The 21,711-nt window shown below is 38.8% G+C and overlaps 2 protein-coding genes across 4 annotated transcripts in view; one reads left to right on the forward strand and one right to left on the reverse strand.

Annotated features, from left to right (window-relative positions):
• Nucleotides 1-4,744, reverse strand: part of Erp44 (endoplasmic reticulum protein 44) — a 96,708-nt gene extending 91,964 nt beyond the window's left edge. Inside the window, exon 1 of the mRNA XM_060379885.1 lies at nucleotides 4,526-4,744. Within this exon, the coding sequence (XP_060235868.1) occupies nucleotides 4,526-4,582 (57 nt within the window). The 5' untranslated portion in view covers nucleotides 4,583-4,744. The remainder of the gene's footprint in view (nucleotides 1-4,525) is intronic.
• A 221-nt stretch (nucleotides 4,745-4,965) lies between these two features.
• Nucleotides 4,966-21,711, forward strand: part of Invs (inversin) — a 140,897-nt gene continuing 124,151 nt past the window's right edge. For all 3 annotated transcript variants that reach the window (XM_021654105.2, XM_021654107.2, XM_021654108.2), the window contains exons 1-2: nucleotides 4,966-5,119; nucleotides 8,232-8,352. In XM_021654105.2, the coding sequence (XP_021509780.1) occupies nucleotides 8,247-8,352 (106 nt within the window). In that variant the 5' untranslated portion in view covers nucleotides 4,966-5,119; nucleotides 8,232-8,246. The remainder of the gene's footprint in view (nucleotides 5,120-8,231; nucleotides 8,353-21,711) is intronic.

Raw genomic sequence — 21,711 nt, forward strand, 5'->3', positions numbered from 1 at the left:
ACCCATATTCATGCAAGCAGTCCTAATTAAACTCAGTAAGTCATACACCCGCCTACCCACAGACAGACAGACATACACACACACAAACTCTCACATTTTCTTAAAAAGGCATTATATTTGAAAGTGAACTTCTTGGGATGAAGGGTTTCGACAGAAAAGAGAGATGAAAGTGGATAATATGGTGGAAATGGCTGGAACACACCATACACACATGTGTGAAACTGTCAAATAATAAAGTAATTAAATTAATTCTTTTTTATTTTTATCTATTTATCTTTTGTGTACATTAGTATGAAGGTGTCAGAACCCTTAGAATGAGCATTACAGACAGTTGTGAGCTACCATGTGGGTACTGGGAATTGAACCCGGGTCCTTTGGAAGAGCAGACAATGCTCTTAAACACTGAGACATCTCTCCAGTCCCAAATTAAAATTCTTTAAACTAAAATTTAAAAATCAGGCACAACTTTATAGTCCCAAAATTGGGTAGCTGGAGACTAGGGCTCTGCGGCCAGTTAGCCTAGCCTAATTAGTGAGTTCCAAGAACATGAGAGACCCTCTCAAAAATCAAGGTAGACTGCATTTAAGGACAATGTCTAAAGTTGTCTTCTGGCCTCCTGATTATCCATATACTTGTACCCTCCAACTTATAAACACACACACACACACGCACACACACACATGCACACAAAGGCAGAAGAGTTCCATCTCAACACCTCTAAGATAAAACTTTTAGCTGGAAAAGGTATTTTTAATATGTTAATTTAATCAAACTAGAAAAACATATATACAAACATAAAAGCAAATAACTTAAATTAATTTTTATTAAGACATGCCCTTATAAAAGTAAAAACGTACTATGTCCTCTTACATTAGAAGGTTGGTAAGAGTAGAACAGACAAAAAATCAGAATTGACAACACAGTTTGGCTGGCTTTTAAAGATCATGAATTTTACATGATTTATGAAGTAAATAAATTTTTAAAATTTTAACCTGAAAGATAAATAATCAAAGTTAGCAATGAATATTGAACTGGTGGTTGAGAAACCACAAAAATTAAATTACAGATTTCTATTAGTAAATATAACAGAGAAACTTCAAAACCACATCAAGAGGCTACAATTAGTAATACCAAGAATGTGAGTGTTCTATAGTAGTTCCAAAAAAAAAAAAAAAACAAAAACAAAAAAAAAACCCTAACAAGAAAGAAAAGAGAGAGAGGGAGAGAGGAGAGGAAGCTGCAGACTTTAGACTTTGACACTTTGGGTAGTACAGTGTGTGCTTGGGACACCCAAGGCCCCGGACTCAATTCCAAGCACTCAAGAGTTACAGGAGACACACAAACAAACCAATTGCCATGCAGAGGAACTTATTTGGTTCCAATGTGATCAATTAGTTTTTAAAAACAGACACAACCAGGAATACTCAAACACCAATCTGAATAAATTTATAGGTGTGCTAATAGTGTTGGGGGAGGAGTTAAACCAATATCTGGACCCTATGAGACAGACCTGGTCTACAACCCAGGCAATTTTCTGTTCTTGTTCATTTGTCTGCCTGTTCTCGGAACAGAACCCAGGACACTAAACTGCATTTTATTAGCACTGTCTCACGTGATTGCAAAGATCAACCGCATAGTGTGCACCATGGGTATAAAAAGGATAAAAACCCACCTATTATGAATCTAATTACGTGCTTCCAACAGCACTTTTTTTTAAACACTTGAACATTTTCTTTATTGTTGCCATCAATTACTAAAACTGACACATAAAAATCTTTAAAAAATAAATGCAGCAGAATCTAGAAGTATTTACTTGCTAATTACTAATTACAAACTAATTACCTAGCTTCCTAAAATAGATAATATTTTCTTGGCTTCCTGTACATTTTGAAAAGGAAAAAAAAAAAGGACAAAGCAAAGGCATTAACTTATACAAGCACAGAACTATCAGAGCTAGTAACAACCTAGAATCTTTGAACCTAGTAATCTAAAGATTAGTGAGACATCTTCAATAAACCAACTGAAATAAAGGGTTATAAATCTCTAAAGCACAGTTTACTCATGACATCTGAAACAACTCCATTCTGATTCAGCCATCTCTTAGCTCTCATTTTAAAAACTTCCATACCACCCGTCCAGAGAGAATATGGCTAAGAAACAGTTAAGCATGAAAGAATCTATTTCAGTTCTCAATCAACCTATCTCAGACACAAAGTAGAAAAGGCCAATTAACACATAATGGGAGAGTCATCACACCAAGTGTCTGTGAGTAGCTACCCATGCAGACAAGCTTTTAAGCACAGTGATAGATTTTAGAATACTTTTGAGATCAGGGAGAAGACAGCTACTTGCCTCCTGAAATTTAGTGTTATAATTTCAGCTATTATTTTTATGAACCCGACAAATTTAAGCAGATATTAGTAGCTCTTTAAGACTGAAGTACAGAACGGGAAGGATGGCTCAGAGGTTAAAACTTTAATGCAGAGTGCTTCTTACTGTGGTAAAAGAATATGTGATGATTAGAGCCAACCACTTAAGGGAAAAGTGATGACCTAAGCAAAGTGGGAACTGGAGTTTTCTGTCTGTGAAAGGCACCAAGCTGAAGCCTGAAGGGAACCCAGAGGATTATTCATTAAACAGGTGGGGATAGTGAATAAGCAGGTTCCATCACACTGACTGAATTAGCAGTCAGACAAGCTACTCACTGTTGCGATTAGACAGGTGGTTTATAAATATTTGCTAAACTAGTATAAGATTATTAGAACTAAGTAAGTAAATACCACGTTCAAGTTGAGCCCAGTTTGACTTCTCCTTCTTGTTTATGAAGACTTTTCTGGGGCTTTGTTTTCCAGCCCATTAATTTGCACAGGAATTCTCTAAAATGGCTTCATGTTCCTAGTCCTCTCTTCTACCTTTGCTTAGGAAGATAAAAACACAGTGTGCTTTTAACTAGAGTTTAGCAAAATGTAGGCTTTATTTGAGAAGAAATCTTCATTTAGATATTTAACAGGATTGATAAATTCTCTTTAAAAAAAAGTGCACACTACATCAAAATAAATGTTCTCATTCTCAAACTTGACTCTAATGACACCATATTCCTGAGCAATGTTTCTACTTTTCAGTGTCTTAAGATTTTTTTATTTGAATTTTAGTCACTTAAGAATAATTTCTAACAGGCAGCTCTTTTTTATGATGAGGAAAGATTAATAATTAGTGTCCTTAAGAAGTGTATGGCCTCTAATGGTATTACTGCAAAAGTTCTAGAACGTGCCACAGTAAATAAAACTACACAGACACACACTCATACACACAGAGTTCTTTCATAAAGAAGCAATTTACTGTTGTACAGTCACACGTGCTAAAAAGACATTATATGCAGCCTTGTTTATGCACAAATTGAGCCTTCAAAAGTATTTTCATTTAGTTTACATCATTTTATTTCGAAAAGAAGTATTATATATAACTTTTAAAAATGGCTTTCAAGTCATAAAGAGAATGAAAAGTATTTAAAGTACAAACGCTAAACTTTTTATGTGATATGGTGGAATATGCACTACAAATTAAGAAATCTATTTCTAGGCTCAGTTTTGCCTATAACCAACTATACAGCTTCTTGTAAGTTTATTATTATTCTTAAGCTGTGAAGAAAGTAATTTATATTCAACGATGCTAATCTCTGCTTTCTAAGAATCTACCACAATTCAAGCAGTCTCAAATACTGTCATATTGCCCAATTAAACGCCTCTCATTTGTCTCAATTTGACCTTAAGAAGAGGCCAACGTAAACCACACATTCAAGAGATACTTCGGAGGAAGAAGAACTGAGGAAAGGTTCCTTTCTAAAATGGGATGATGCCGGGCAGGCTGGGAAGTACTAAGGACTGGTTATTCTCAAGTCAAGAGCACTGACAAGGATATACATATGCTTCGGTGAGGGAGATGAGTTGCAACAAGGCTTGCAAGAGGTCCTAGAAGAGCCTGTCAGATAATCCACCTTCCATCTTTTAAAATTCCTATTCTCCCAGTAGACACCAAACCTGTCTCCAGTTCCGGGTTTCCAACCAATCACATGAAGCCACAACAGAGGGCTTTGCCAGGCTGTTTCGAGGATCCAGAGAGAGATTCTCACAACCCCAGAACCTGTAGACTTCACACCCTTCCCAGAATGGGAGAAAACATTAAATGTATCCGAGGCCCCAAGCAGGTCCTCACGTCCACAAAACTGAAACGAACTCCAGGGCCTCGGCGTGACCTCCCACGTACCACTCCCCCAAGGGGAATTGTCCTATTTGCAGGTCCCAAGACCAGACTGTGGTTTCCCAGGCCTCGTGGATCGCGGGCGTAAGAAGCCAAAGAACCGGAGAAAGTGAAGGCAGCGCCAGGGGGTGCACGCCTCGCCAGTGTGTGCACGCCTCGCTAGCAGAGGAGAGTCGAGGCAAGCAGGGGCAGCACTGTTCCCCCTCGCGGAGGGCGGGAGGCGGTCAGGGATACGGTCGGAGGGTTTGTCATCCCCACACACACTCACCAGAAGCAGCAAGGAGCATCTGAGGTCTGGTAAAGATAAGAAGACGGCAGGATTCATGGTAACGACAGGGGTCCACGGCGGGGTGAGGAGGTGGCGGCTGGGACTAGACCGGGTTAGAAAAGGGCTGGGCTCCGGGGCCGGCAGCAGCGGCACCTCGTCCTCACGACCCGGAGCTCCAGCGGCGAACACCCGGGACAACTTCCAGAGAGGCCTCTCACGCCCTCACTTCCGGGTCCTGCCCACCTCCAAGCACCTCGGGAAATGTAGTCCCATACGGCTCTCACTGACCATGTCACGGAGAGCTGGAACTCTCTTTCCCAGTAGGCTCTGGGCCCGGGACGACCGAGCCAGCTGCGCGCGAGGCTCTTCGGGATTGGAAGGGGCCGCGTAAGGCTGCGCCTCTGGGGGATGGGAACTACAATTCCCAGAGTGCTGTGCGGCCGAGTGCCTCAGGCCACCTCTTCTGAGCTCGCGGGCTCTGGTGTCGTGGGGTCTTGTCCCAGCCGGCGCAGTTGCCTGGCTTGGCAGGAGGGGCGGCCCCTTGGGGTTCGTGCCTCCTGGGGCCGCCCCCAGACGCCAGTCCTGGAGGCAAGGGTGAGTAGAAAACGGTCCAGCACGGGCAGCTCGGGTACGACGACGAGCATCGCCCTGGCCGCTGCTGCAGATTCTTGGCCCGCCTGCTCTGAGGTGTGGCCTGAGCCTCCATCCCTGGCCTCCGCGCTGCTGCCCCTTCTTTCTGCGCTACTTCCTCCGTTATATAAGGAGAACCACCAGTGGGGCTTCAATGACTTAGCCTGGGCTGCTTCTGAGGGTCCGTGCAAGGAAGAAAGAAGGGATGGGAAAGCATGTTGTAAACCGTAAAGAGCAGTGCCTAAGTGACAGTGACCACTTCTTGCAAAACAGTTAGGAATTAACCAAGTATTAAAAGATTTTAACCTGGTGACCGTTAGCTTTCCAGAATTTTCTGTGAACACCCAGCCAGGTCCATGTGCCTGGAAAGTTAGCCATATCATCACTACCTAGCACACAGGAGGGATTCTGCATTTGTGGTTCTCTTTACTCCTAGTCTTTGCTTCAGTTTTCCTGCTGCCTGAGGTGGCCTAACTTTCTCTTTCTGGAGTGCCATCTCAAGTGACACCATGTCTGACATTTGAGTCCCCTGACACCTGTCACAGCCACCAACCCTTTCATCCTACCCTTTTTCTTTTTGTGTGTGTGTAAGCTCAGCACCACTACTTTTGCATAGTAATAATAATTAGAACGTTTAATTGCACAGACTTATAATTATTTAATGATGATGGTATATATACATTTTATAGCACTAACAAAGTGGCTTTGATTCCTTTCTATAAAAAAATTATTTATTGGGAGCAGCAATGAAAATAGCATTTCTGTTAAAAAAAGAACCCTAGAGGAATGGTTTTCCCAGGGTGACAAAATTAAAGTGTAGTGGAGCCAAGACTCTTCAGTCTACTACTTCCTAATGCAGTGGTCTTATCAGTATACTACTCATCTCATTCTCTGACAAAACCCAAGCTTAGTTAAGAATTGGCTGTGGTAGTGCATGCCTGTGCTCCCAGTACTTGGGAGGCTGAGACAGAAAGATCAGGAGTTTAAGGCCATCCTGCGCTACATAAAAACTCTCCACCCAGCCTACTCTTTAAATTTTAAGACCCTTTCTTAGAAGAAGAAAGTGAGGGGGGAAAACTCATAACTCTCTGAAGTTAAGCCTTGACCTGACTTACCCTTTGGACTTAGTACTCACCCTGTGACATTTCATTCAATAAACATTCACTTGGCACCAGCTGTATACCTATTACTGGGCTGCTAAAATTAAGGTTAAGTACCTATAACTAGTATAGAGATAGATATAACTATTTTAATAGTTTCAAAGTATTCAAATAAGTTTTGTTTTGTGGTCTGGCATGCCTAAAACTCTGTTCACTTTGGATCCAAAATGATGTTTTAGAATTCAGAACAATGCCTAGAAGAGTTGGCACTCCACTTGTTAAATAAAGGACATAGTCAAACCTTTTAATTTTTCATATTTACTAAAATCTTAAGAGTTGATGTAGTCTAAAGACACACTGCTGTCATTAATGCAACTGGACCAGGAACTCAGATGTAGTCTCCTGCTATGTTTTAACTTAATTCTTGTTTTGTAGTTTCTCTCAAGTGACATTGATACAGTCCTACATATGACACTCTTTGTTCTAACATGACAGACATGCTCAGACACAACAGAAGTGTCTCACAACGCCATCCATGTTTTTTTTTGCCAGCATATTAACTCACATTGTCAGAAAATTAAAGAAATGGAAAGCTAACTTTTACTATAATTTAATGTTTTCTAAATTAGAACAATAATCCTTGTTAGTTGTGAAAGAGCTATGTCAGAAACATAGGCGGGCCTTTTTGTCTTTCTACAATGTCATATTTTAGTGAATCACAATAAACTCACAAGGTATAATGATTATAATGGTAGCCTTTAGGTAGATAATCACACCTGCTTTGGTAATCTGGCCAAGGCAACTGCTGATTATTTTTATTCCAATCTCAATTACTAGTAGTACTCACGTATCAAATGGCATACAGTAAATATGCACAGATGTAGTTTATAGAATGACTACAACTTAAAGAAGTATGACAAAGTGTAAGAAATTTAAGAAATGGGCTGATAAAAAAAAACTCAAGTAGAGTCTGTCTTTATCAGTAACAAACCAAACCAGCCACAGAAAGCAAGCTGTTGCTCTTCATATCAGACCACATGAGAGTCAGGGTGTAGATAAAAGACATAGTCAGCTGCAAAGACAAGAGGGGTAGAATCAGATTAGAACAAGTACAGTGAGTTCAGGTCCAGACAGGTAAGGAGGTGGATTGGCAGATAGCAGGCAAGTAGGTCAAGTCAGCAACCAGGGACCCGGCAGAGCTGAGGTTCCAAGAAGAGTTGAGAACTCTACCTGCCAATCTTTGGCACACACACTAGGTCTCAGAAGATAGGTTAGTGGGGCCACTGTCACTACATTGCTAGGTGTCTTCCACTTCATGAAGTCCAGGTGAGGAGGTTAGAGTCCATCCTTGGTCTGGTGTGTCCAATAAGTCCTTGGGGCTGGCTTCCTTGATATGATCTCCATATGCTCACATGCTTCCATGGTCTCATGGAAAAGTTTATAGCATGGCACCCTCTTTGCTCTCAGGAGTAAGTCACTTGCCAGTCTGCATGGGAGGTACTGGGCAGGAACTGATGTGCACTTCCACGAGGAGCACCATCACTCTCTATCCTCAAAACAGTTTAAAAGCTGTCAATAAAGTGGAGTCTCTCCAGGCAAAGCACGGGCTGAAAAACCACTATTTTACACAATATGGAGTAACTTAAGCAAGGCACTGTCTGATCTCAACAGGTATTCTGTAGAATCACATCACCTGTATTATTAATCTTAGAAGTCTTGTGACGTTTAAACTCTGTGCCTACTGTGAATGTCTTCTCATTCCTTGAGAAAGATCTCTACCCAATTCTCATTCTTCTGTTAAGCAAGTTGTACAAAGGCCATCTGCTTTTCCATGTCAGAGCAGTTGTAGGAGTGAGTTTTAAAGTCCTATTTAAATATCAGTGATAAATCCTGTTTATAAGACAGGTTTTATCACTGATAAGAAAGGTTTTAGAAGTATTTTCTGCTTGTACTCACTGTCTCAACCATTGTTTCAGGTTGTGGAGAAAACTATGAACATATCAGAGAATGTGCTCTCTACTGGGCCCTCATTAGCATCTCAGGTTCATGCTGCTGCGGTTAATGGAGATAAAGGTGCCCTCCAGAGACTCATCGTTGGTAAGCAGTGCCCTGTAAACTTAGATGCTGTACTTGGCTGGGGATATGGTTTATTCAGTAAAGCATCTGCCACACAAGCATGAGGACCTGAGTTGGGATCCCTAGCACCATGCAAAAGCCAGTGTGGTACATCTGTAACAGCAGACAGGAGGATCTGCAGTGCTCACGCCTGGTCAGGCTGGCTGGGTTGATGAGCTCATGGCTCAGTGCCTGTGATATAGCTCAGCAAGTAAAGGCACTTGCTGCCAAGCCTGATTGCTTGAATTGGATTCATGAGACCCACCTGATAGACAGAAGGAGGGAAACAACTCATGCAAGTTGTGCTCTGACTGTCACACGGGCACCATGGCATACGTACACTCTCTCTCTCTCTCTCTCTCTCACAAAATGAAGACATAAATGTAATTTTTAAGGAAGAAGGTGGAGAACAGTTGAAGATGACACCCAGCGCTGACTTCTGGCTTCCATACACACATGGGCACATACACAAACACAAAAGGAATACTAACTAATAAAAACAACTCTGTCCTAAGAGAGTTTATTGATCATTTAAATTTGCAATATACATAAACATTTTAAAGAAAATATAATTGTAGTTATATTTTATTCCAGTTCTTGGACAAGAAAGAAATTAAATACTAAAGGTTCAGATAATGGATTAGGATGAGGTGAAAATTATTGATAAATTAACTATCCAATGTACTCAAAGAATTAAGTTTTTAAATAACTTTGGATGATTTAAAATTATTCAGTGTGCTTCTCCGTAATTTATATGAATTTATGAATAAAAGTCCAGTGTGAGAGAACAAAGTGAGTATTGTAGAGAATTAAAGCTAAAATGGCTAAAAATTTTCCAGAATTGTCAAAACCCCCAACCCACAGAGTCATAAGTCTCAAAAGAGAACAAATAAAATTAAAATAAATATTTTTATTTGTAATGTTTGTACATGCTTGTATTTGAGATGTCATGATTGATTACTTGGGCAGTAAATTAAAAAATGCAAAGCGTCATACTTCTTCTTTAGAACCTTTTCATCTTATATTCCATTTTTCCATGACCTCCTACCTGTGAACTCTAACCTCTTGTAAGCCTCAAGGATATTTTCTGGTCTTTGGTACTTCTCACTATACTTTCTATTCTCTGGCTGCCATCCCTCCCCGCCCCATACCATTTTGCTTTGTTCTCTACTAAAACTCAAATTTTGTATACACTACAAATATTTCTCTCCCTCTATCGGACATTATCCGCATTTCATCTGAGCTGCCTGCATCCACAGTTCCTCTTGGAACTTGATATCTGGGACCTCTCATCACCCATTTGAATGCTATCATTGAATAAAATCACTGCCAGCTCACTTAGTAATGAAAAACAGTAGTTTCTCCTCTTCCCTGAGCCTTCAACCCATTATCTTCCCTAGCTTTTAACCATAAATTTCTCTCTTTATCTCTCCCTATTCAGTCTTGATTACATGGCCTATGATTCTGACTTTCCCCTGGGAAAATTCACTTTGTTGCTCCCATTTTGTTTCACCTGGCTATCATACTTCCAAATCTGGGTGGACCTGATTTATGTACCCTTGGCACCTACAGAGCACTCAGACATAACCTGAAGATTTATAATATGCCTATTCATGATCCTGCTTCAAATAATCTCTCTACTTAACTCTATCATACCACAGTTCTCTATTTGCTGAAACCTCAGCTCCCGATTTCTCCTCCTCCTCTTCCCAGATAATACTAGAGAAAATGGAGCCATTAAATAGGAACTTCCTCATCATGTACAACAATATCTAAAAATACAGCAAATGTATATGCCTCTTATCTTGAGACAGATAGAAAGAAACACTTATAACTTATATGAACAACTTAACAAAAAACTATAAAGGAGGCTGGAGAGATGGCTCAGAGGTTAAGAGCACTTACTGTTCTTCCAGAGGACCTGAGTTCAATTCCCAGGAACCACATGGTGGCTCACAATCATCTATAATGAGATCTGGTGCCCTCTTCTGGTGTGCAGGTATACATGCAGACAGAACATTGTATACATGATAAGTAAATCTAAAAAATAAAATTAAATATAAAAAAACTATAAAGCAAAATATCTGTAAACTCTATCTAAATTAAAGAACAGAGCACTGTCAGTACCCCAAGAGTCATTTATTATCTTGACTGTGTTTGTTTGAAATAACATTTCATTTAGCCCAGGCTAACCTCAGCTCCCTTGTAGCTGAGCATGACATTGAACTCCTGATCCTCTACCTTCTCCAGGCTGTGAGTAAAGCCTGCTCTTGTAGTGTTTCCTTTGTTCTTTATTTCCTTATTTTCTTTTTCTGAGAGTCAAGTCCAGGATTTTGCACATGTGAATACATGTTATGCCCCTACACCCATCTTGACTTTATAATAATCATGCTGTTGTTTTGCCCCTTTTGAATTTTCACTGAATATTTCAGCTCTGCTTGAGCTGGGAAAAAAAAAAAAGTCTGTGTGTTTACCCTCTCTCCTGGCTTATAATCTCTTTAATTTCTTGTCATTGTGCTTGGAACAACATTTAAAAGATCACTTGTACCTCTTTGCCCCTCCAGGCTCACCTTGCACATTTGTTTCCTGGGAAAACTTGTTTCCTTTTAGTTTCTCAATTCTGCCAAGCTCTTTGCCATCTCAGGGCTTTTACCAGCTATTGTCTGCCTGCCTAACTTTCAATCACCTTCATGCGCTGTACCATACAGCTACTTCTTCAAAGAGAACTGCTCCAGCAAGCCAATCTCACTTTACTCTCCTCATTGCATTCTCTCCTGGCACTCCGTAGGCTTCCTTTACAGAGTATATAACTGTATTTGTGTGAATGACTATTTGAACGTCTTTCCCTTCCACATAATATAGTAACTTCTGCAAGAGTAGACCATTTAATTCATTACCATGTCTAGCACAGTACTTGACACATAGTAGGCATGTGAGAAATATTTGTTGAAGAAATGAGTAAATATTGTAATGTATTTAATTATCTTTCCTCCCCAGTAGTCTGTGATTACCTTGAGGACCAGGACTACAAGTGAATTGAGTTGAATTGAATCGAGAGACAGATTGAGACAAAATTCCCGAGGGAGGCAGTTTTTTTAATCAGAGTGCCACAAGAAAAAAAGAACCATATAAAATGAGGTCTTCATTATTTTAATGAAAAATACAATCTTCTAAAAAAACAAAATATGTGATGTGTTGTAAAGTAAAAGCACACAAGCCCATTCATATAAATTAACTAAAATGTTTCATTGTAAAACTTGAAATGTTTCTATAGTTTAATATACCCAAAAGAAAATTCTTAAATTTTAATTTAAAGTTAATTTAAATTCTTAAATTAAAAAGGGTAACATGTGACAGGAATAGAGCTACTATGTTTATTGATTGACCCCTGTATTTTCTATCACCTTGGCCAAGGAACTCCTGACTAATTACTGCAAGAGGAATGCTGCTAGTCTTGTAGACATTGTACCATTGTGTTTTCTGTGCATAAAGCCACACCTTTATTCTGTGGCATTCCCCAACTTGTGTGTGTTCATGCTAAAATATCTGTTCTGTTTCATCTTAAATTTCTGTCTATTTTAAACATTACATACCACATGTTTCATAAACAACACTAAATATGTGCTATATCTCTTTCCTAAACTAATGTCATAGTACTACTGATGAATTATTTTTCTTGGATCTTTGTTCACCAACTGCTCAGTGACTTCATTCACTTTAGCATTTTCTGTTTTCCCATCTCTGTTTCCATGGAGAAGAATGCCAATGATGCGTTTGAATCCATGGAAACGGATGACTGTCTCTTTCTACTTACACAACTAATTAAATCGAACATTTTCTGAGCTGCCCATTGTCCTGGAGGCAGACTGAAGAGGCCTTCTCTGAATGAAACATGTTTTTAGTAGCAGTCCTTGCTACTAACCACAATGCTGGCATAGATGCTTTAGCATTCTCCACTTTCTAGATTACCCGCTGACCCATCTCACTGGCCCAGCTAAAGCTTTTATTATACTGTCGGCCTTCCAAGCAAGCATAATTTCTCTGAATCATTTCCCCATGTAGCATCTCTGAAGAATTTAGATATGAAGTGATCTGTGTAAGTGGGAGAGTCCGGGTACTATTTCAAGTATTTTTTTCCTTTACCTTAAATATTAAATTTAGTATTTTATAAAATGTAAAATGGTTGTAAAATAAAATATTTAACAATTTATATTTTATAAATCTGATTATTAAAGTACAGTTGGCCCTCTGTGCCCTGAGTTATACAGGCACAGATTCAACTAACCAAAGACTGGAGATATTTAGGGGGAAAAACTTGTCTATACTGAATAAGTACAGACTTTTTATTGTCTTTTTTCTCTAGACAGTATTCTAAAATGACTAACTTTTACATTGCATTAGGTATTATAAGTAATGTAGAGATAATTTAAGATATATGAAAGAAGACATGTAGGTCATATGTCAGTACTATGTGTTTATAAAGGACTTGAGCATCTACAGATGTTAGTAGCAGGAGATCCCAGAACCAGTCACTCCTGGACATCAAAGAAAGACCATGTACATAATTATATCTGCTAGTATTAGTAATAAAATTAGCTCACCTTCAAAAAGTCAGGTTTTATGTATCAGTCACTATACTGTGTATTTTGCAGCTCATTAACATATTTAACAATACATTCGAAGAGTTTTGGGTACTCATATTAGTTATTTTGTAGGTGAGGAAATTGAGAGGTTAAATAATTTGTCCTCTATGTAGCAAAACTGAGAATGCAACTAGTAAGTGTGATTCCAGAATGCATACTTCTCTCTAGTAACCATGGGACTTCACTGTATGGGTACATGTTTCTGCACGCATGTGTACTTCCACACTTAGAGAATAAGAAAGAGCTGAGTAGCCCTGGGCCTCAGCTGATTAACTGATTGGTTACCTAGACTAAATTTATCTTGACATTGTGTTTGGGGAGGACTGAGAGGTGGACAGGCTGTGTGCATACACAAAATGGGGTACGTGGAATATAGACATTTTGGCAGTGTGGTAAAGTTTATAGACCTATTCTCAGGAAAAAAAAAAGTTGTCTAAAATAAAATCTACAGGATTTCAAAGGAAAGCCAGTACAGTGACATATAGTTATTACATGTTTTAATGTTGTTAAATATTATAGAGCAATAGCATTACTTTTGGAACATATTCAACAGTGAAATCTGGTGACAGGTGTCCCAGCTGTGATAATTCTGAAGTAGTGTTAGAGGCGCAAGTGATCTTTAAGATGTTTGTAATGATTATAATAGAAAAAAATATTTTAAAGAATTTTTTAAACCCTGGAGTACCCTCAATGACAGCAAATGCCTTCCCAAGACTGTGACATCATAAAAGTGTGCAGAAAGAAGTGAAGGTAAATGACCTAGTACACCCATGATACTGTGTGACAATGACATGTTAGAACAAGCAGCAGGATATCAGTGGAGAACCCTGTTTATGTGTGCAGAGCAGTGGTGTGATACAGTGGTTGTGGATTGGCACAACTGTCACTGCTAGTGACAGCATTCCTTTTAATTAGAGCTGGAGCTCAGGTTTTCTCATAGGCCAGCCCATTAGATTCTGCTACTTCAACTAGCCTTGCAATGACTGAGTGAGATGCAGTAGAGTCTTTCTGACACAATTCCACTCAGCCTTTAGAGTTATACTCAGACACTGCAGAATGCCAGCCTCAGCTAAACAAGCCCCAATTGGTCATGGAAGAGAAGCCATCCCCACAGCTGCCAGAATAATGAAAACCACAGGCACACTAGCCAGATGCTTCTGTGTTAGCTGTACCTGAGAATGCCAGCCTTTCTTATAAGCTCCACCTCTGTAACAACATGTTAATGTTACTTAAAATTCCTAGGCATCAAAATGCTTTATTTGTCTCCAGAATATTATTGTATGGACTTAATTAGTATTAACTAATGTTATAATTGAATAAAATAGGAAGAGATTAGGATAAATAGATAAAGCCCTCCCTAAGGTATCCCTGATCTCCATAGTATTTTCATTGCTCAGAAAGTCATTATGTATGCCCCACTGTACCCTACCTCCAAGCGACCCAAGACAGGACCCATTAGAGGTTGCTTTTTTCTAATAGTGAATAAAGGATATATACTTTCAGTTTCCTCAAACAGACAAATTTGCATCAAAGCCACAACCTATTGAATAGTGGGGAGCATAACCCAATTTCTGGTTTTGGAAATATAACCACTAGTTAAACAAAAGCAAAGTTTGTCAGGGATTGAAGTGAAATGCGAAGTTTCCCTGTATCACAGGAGGCAGCTAGGAGCCTCAGAGTTATCTCCTAGCTAGCAGAGGAGTGTGTTAGCCTCATGGTGCTGGCTTACTTTGACTCTGAGAACTTAATCAGTTAGCATTATATCCTTGACTTTCATCATTCACTCTTGTGACCACAGTTCCCAGATAAGCTTGTTTTCTTGAGCTCCCAAGGAGGAATTACACTTTTAGAGGAATTATAATATTGTAAGCACTGTCATCTGAATACTACTATATAGGGACCCTAGCAAATAAAATGCCTATAGAGTGTCCCTTTCTCATTAAAGACAGCTCAGAACTAGCCTTGCTGCAGCATATTCTTTATACACATGACTTTGATGCCTAGGTGTTTACGCCAATAAAATAATCTTGCTTACTTATGGTACATTTTAGGTCTGTAGTGAGTCTGGAATTAAATGAGACTTTACCTGTAAATGAGTGGTAGTTCTGTGGAATCTTTTGAATTCAATATTGAAGCCCCTCATGGATGAAATAACTGGCGTTGATGAACCAATAACATGCCTTTTTTATAGATACTTCTGTTGTCCGACATGTTGACTCAAATGTAAAATTTGTTTCCATCTTCAAAACCATGGTTATAAAAAGACAACTTGTCTCCTCTAGGGAACATACATAGCCTGACTATATTTGTATATTTGAATTTCAAGCAGTGACCTCTTTGTTTTGTTCCTAATGTTGCGAAAATGGTAAATCATCTGAGAAGCTGTTATTCTTTCTGGGTCCCACTACATCCAAGACTAGAGGATGTGCTTAAGTATTCTTAAAAACTAACAGTAGTGGAATGGGAATGCTCACAAGTCCTCACCCCTGACAAAGAACTACAGGCAACTAAGGAATGCTGAAAGGGAAAGAAACACCACACCAGTTGGTTAGCCAGTAAAAAATGGTCAGCCCTAAAAACACATTCATAAAAGCAACATTATGTAGAGCAAGTAGGTTGTGTTGGTATATTTAGGAAACATACGCCACACACACACACACACACACACACACACACACAATTAAAGAAACAGAGCAAGGGGTAGGGTACATGGGAGGGTTTAAGAGAGGAAAGGGAAAGGGAAATGGTGTAATTGTAAACTCAAAAAAACCTCTATTTTAAAATGTAAGAGCTTAAATTCAGTCACAAAAACTACCTCGGCAGAAATACCGTGTGCTCTCTTTACCTGGCATTGCTGTTTCTTCAAAGAAAACATTGCATCTGGTCAGTGCCTTTCCTATCAGCAGAGTTCAGGCCAAGTCACCTGCCTTCCCTCACGCATAGTATGTGTGCAGTTCCTCTCAGCCTGTATAGAAATTCCCGATCATGATCATTACCTGTGGCAAAAGCAGCAAAAATTTTCCTGAAAATACTTGGCAGAAGCCATGGCTCTTTTATTGTTGTCAGTTTTAAGTTTAATGGCATATAATGCTATAAGCTTATCTTTTTGTATATAGTTATTTTAAATTTTGACAAATATAAGTATGAAGTAGGTCTGCCGTGCCTTCATGGCCCTGTGTGGCCTCTGCTAGTGTATCTCTCCCCACACCCCAGCCTTTGGTAACTGCTGCCCTGGTTTCTGCTCCTACAATTTTCCTTTATCCAAAATACCATGTAAGTGTATCATTCTGTGTGACTTTTTGAAATTGATTCCTTTTACTTGACCTGAAGCATTTAAGAGTTCCCTCATGTTGGATGAGCCTTTGGTCTTCCTCTGTTTTTCTTGCAGAGCAGTAGTCCTGGATGTAGAGTACCGCGCTTTGTTTGCTCACTCTCTGGAGAAGAGTTGGTATGTTTCTACTCTTTACAGTAGAAATAAACTACCATGAACATCCACAGACAGGTTTTCTTATAAGACTGGCTTTTGTGGTCTTCTTTCTCCTTTGTGTAAGTGAGAGGGTTATTAGGCCTTGTGGAAAGTGTTTATTTGGACAATAAGAAACAGGCAGTCTTCAGCCATGGCTCTGCTACACCATTTTCATTCTTTGTGGCATTGTCCGTGAGGACCAGCAGTCCTCCCTCCTCCTCAGCATTTGCTTCTGTTGCTTATTTTCCCTCTCAGCTGTGTTAGTGGATATGCAGTGGTGTCACACAGTGGGGCGATTTACATTCCCGTGTATTAATGGTGTAGGCTGTTTCTTCATATTGGATGAAATGTCTATTCACACATGCTGTACATTTTTAATTTCCTCATCTGTCTTTTTATTACTCAGTTGCAGGAGCTATTTATTCTGGGGGAAAAAGCATTATAAGAAAAGTGTTTTGCAAATATTTTCTCCCAGTTTATGCCTATCTTCATTCTCTAATAATGTTTTTCAAACATGAAAGTTTTTAAAATAGTGTGAAATCTGATTTGTTTATGGGTTATTTGGGGATGATATCTAAGAAATCTTTAACACTGGTTACAAAGATACTCAACTTTGTTCTCTTTTAAATGTTTTATACAGTTGTACACTTAAATTTGTGGTTCATTTCTAAGTAATTTCTCTTCTGTGCTATTTATGGACTAAATATTTTTGTCCTCCTAGAATTGAAACGTTGAGATTCTAACCTCTAGTACGATAGTCAGAAGTGATGCCTTTGGAAAATAATTGAGGTTTGGGGAGTGAACTCTCACGCCTGAGATTAGCGCTGTCATAAGGGACACTGGGGTGTTCTCTAGCTTTTTTCCTTTCTGTGTGAAAATATAAAAGTCAGCAGTGTGCCGCTCAGAATAGGACCCTCCCTAGAACTAAACCCTGCTGGCACCCTGATCTCAGATATCCATGCCCAGAATGATGTAAAATAAGTTCCTGTGGTTTACACATCACCCAATTTATATTCTGTTGCTATAACAGCCTAACCTGGTAGCAAAGGATAGGTAGAAAGGCTTTGGTTTGCCTATGAATGCCCTATCTTTCCAGCTTCATGTGTTTTAAATACCGCTCTGTGGTTTGTCTTGCAGCTTTGTTTAAGACAAACAGACAAAACCAATGACTCATCTACATGCAAGTCTATTTCCAATGCTCTCTGATCAGCTATATTGATTCATATGCTATATTGATCTATAGCAGCCCTTGCTGTTACCACACAATTTTCATTACTGTAGTTCTGTGTCTTCAGACAGTACATATAAAGTACTCCAATTTTAGTCTTCCTTTTGAAAATTGTTTTTTCATTGCTATAGTTGGAAGCCAGGGCTTCACATGGTAGGTAAATACTCTACTACTGAGCTGTAGCCATAGCCCCTGAAATAAATTTTCATCTTTACATTTTTGTCTTTTCATAATAATTTTAAAAACACATGTTTGTACAAAAAATTGCTTGGGGGAATTTTTAGTACAGTATCTTAGTACTACTTTATAAGAAAATAACTTTAAAGTTGATTTATTTAACAGATACCATAATATAAGATTTTTCTAGTGCCGCTTAAGAAGTTATCACAAACAGTTTAAACCAACAAATACTTCTTATCTTCCATTTTCTGGGGTCAGGAATGTAGGCATTGCTTAGCTGGGCTGACAGACTGGCAGCAAGGATGGATCTCACCTGAGGCTCAGAATTCTCTTGCAAGTTCACACTGGCAAAATTTACCTTTGTGTAATTTTAACATCTGTGACAGCGTGCTTCTCTTAGGCCAGCAGTTAAGTGTCTTGGCTGCTTCATATCTCTCCAACTCTTCCTTCGTCGTGTCTTGTCTTTTCCCCTCCCCTCCCCTCCCCTCGCCTTGCCTTGCCTCTCCTCTCCTCTCCTCTCTAAATTATATCCCAGGTAGTTGAGGGTACAGCTTGGTGGTAGTGTATTTGAAAAGCATGTAGTAAGCCCTGAGTTTGATTCCCAGCACCACAATCAATCAGTCATCAATCAGTCAATAAAAAGCCACTCAAGTTAATGTTTATAATTAACTTCAAGTTCAGTGATTAATGACCTTAATTATATCTGCAAACCACATCATGTTCATCACAACAGAGATAATCATGGGAATGATACCCTACCATATCTATAGACTCCCCTCACTTAAGAGGAGGGAATCATACAGGGTATGCATTCTTGTAAGTGGACATCCTAATTGTTGTATTAGTTACTTTTTATTGCTTTGATAAAACACTCTGAGCAAAAGCAACTTAAGGCACAGTTTATTTTGGCTTATGGTACCAAAGGGCTAGATTTCCATAATGGTGAGGCTGACCTGATGCAGGAGAAGTGAGCTGAAGGATCATACCTCAAACACACACACACACACACACACACACACACACAAAACAAAGACAGTACACTCTGTTGAAAGAACACCTTGTGTATTAAATGGATACGTTGCCTGTCAATTGAAAAACCTATGGCCTATAGAAGAGGAGAGACTAGAAGGTGGGACATCTGGCATGCAGAAAGAATTTTGGGATAGAGCCAGGCATGAGAGGTTCATCCAGGAAGAGATGAGGAGGATAGAAGCATGGTAACTGAGCAGGTAACCAGCCTCGTGGCAGAAAGTAGGTTAGAATAAATGGGTTATTTTAAGTTATGAGCTACTCAGTGAAGAGCCTAGCTATGTGGCCTAGGTATTTGTAAGTTTATTTTGAGTTTCAAGAGTCTTTATTCTGAAAGCTTAGGGCCAGGCGGAAAAACCTCCACAGTAGCACTCCACTTTCAGCTATAAACTCTGAAAGCCCACTCCACTGACATACTTCCCCCAGCAAATCTCTTCATACTAAAAGTTCCATAATACTCCAAGTAGTGCAACCAGCAGGGGGCGAGGGGGCAGATGCAGAAGTACATGAGCCTATGGAGGGGGGGATATTTTCCATTTAAACCAATACAGGTGCCATCTCTGAACTTTGCCTCCTGCAAAATTAAAAATATCTATGCCTTTTCTAGATTGTATCTGCCATAGAATTTATCCATTTCTCTTAGATTAAATGTTTATGGGCATAAATTATATATGCTATCACCTTGTTTTCAAACTAAATGTCTGCAGTCTGTGCTGATAATTTTTCTTTCATTCCTTATACTGGAAATCTGTTTTCACTCTGGCTTTTGTTGTTATTTTGTTTTTACAATATTGGGGATTGACCCTAGGACCTCATGTATGCAAGGCAAGTGTTCTACCACTGACGACAACACTGTCCCAGCTAGTACAGTCTGCTCATGATGATCAATTGAATTGCACATTTATTTCATTTTCAAGAGCTTTTTGCTTCATCGATTTTTTTCTCATTTTAATTTCACTGATCTTTATTCTTACTTTTATTATGTTCTTCCTCCTCCTCCTCGTTTTGGGTTAGATTTGCTCTTCTTAGTATACTAAAGGAGAGAAGTACAGTTTATCTATCTGAAACAGTTCTTCTGTTCTTTTGTAAATTTTCAGTGCTGTATATTTCCTTTAAAGCTTCACTTATTTGGAGAGCAAGTAGCCTGTAATGCTTTAATTTTTTCATTGAATAATTAATTATTTTTCAAAACCTTCCTTAAAATTTTCTCTTTAATCCATGGATTATCTCATGGCATGTTGTTTAACTTCCAAGCATTTAATGATTTTTCTATTACAACTCTATTATTTTTATATTGTATTATATTACTAATTATATGTCTATCAGGGGACACACTTGGTAGGTTTTTAGTCCTTTCTCTTACTCTTCGTCTATTTGGAAACTGTTCTATGGTGTTCTAAAAGATTGTATCTGGCTGTTACTGCATAATGCTCATTAAATATTTGTTGGGTCTTACTGCTTTATAATAATGTTTGCTTCTTTATCCTTGCAGGTATTGATTTTAGAGATTGTTGGTAGTTTTTTTAATAAATTTATTTTTTTATTAATTACAATTTATTCATTTTGTATCCCAACTGTAGACTCTACCCTCATTCCCTCCTAATCCCACTCTTCCCCCCTCTTCTCCTTCCATGCCCCTCCCCTACTCCACTGATAGGGGAGGACCTGTTCCCTTCCCTCTGACCCTAGCCTATCAGGTCTCATCAGGACTGTCTGCATTGTCTTCCTCTGTGGCCTGGTAAGGCTGCTCCCCACTCAGGGGGAGGTGATCAAAGAGCCAGCCCCTGAATTCATGTCAGAGACAGTCCCTGTTCCCCTTACTAGGAAACCCACTTGGAGACTGAGCTGCCATGGGCTACATCTGTGCAGGGGTTCTAGGTTATCTCCATGAATGGTCCTTGGTTGGACTATCAGTCTCAGAAAACAAAACAAAACAAAACAAAACAAAACAAAAAAACAAAAAACAAAAGAAAAACCTAGGCCCAGATTTTTGGTTCTGTTGCTTTCCTTGTAAATTGTTGGTAGCTTTGAGAGAGCAGTGTAAAATTACTAATTACAAGTTTGAATCTATCAGAGATTTCTAATTTATCAGTTTTGCTATATAGTTCAAGACTATATTTTAATACATTGAGCATTACTACGTGTTTTTGTTGAATTGACTCTTTTTGGTGTTTTGTTTTGTTTTTAAGACAGGGTTTCTCTGTGTAGCCTTGGCTGTCCTGAACTTGCTTTGTAAACCAGGCTGGCCTTGAATTCACACATATCCACTTGCTTCTTCCTTCCGGAGTGTTGTGATTACAGGCATGCACCACTGCACCTGGCTTACCCTTTCATAGTTAAACAATGTCTCTGTTTGTTCCATATAGTTGTCTTTGCTATTGTCTATAATATTAGATATTATCTTACTTCAGTTCTATTGATTAGTATTTGCATATTAGGTCTTTGCTGTGATTTTTACTTTTAACCATTTGTAATTATATAGTAAATGGATTTTTAAATAATTAGCATGTGTTGGGACTTTTTTCTGTCTCATTTCCTTTGATCAGTGTGCTTATATAACATTTACATTTAATATAATTGTGTTAGGATTTAAGATTTCCAGTTCATTGTATGCTTCTGTAATTTCTAATTTTTTTGCTTCCTCTTCATTGTCTTCCTTTCCGTTTATTGAACAGTTTTAATATTCCATCTCAACTCATACATAGTCAATTTTTTTCTAAGTGCTCTTATTAAGATAAAATTCACATACATACAACTTACTAATCAAAACATATAATTTAATGGTTTTATTTTTA

Source organism: Meriones unguiculatus, chromosome 3, assembly GCF_030254825.1.
Source record: "Meriones unguiculatus strain TT.TT164.6M chromosome 3, Bangor_MerUng_6.1, whole genome shotgun sequence".
In the NCBI taxonomy this organism is placed as follows: Eukaryota; Metazoa; Chordata; class Mammalia; order Rodentia; family Muridae; genus Meriones; species Meriones unguiculatus.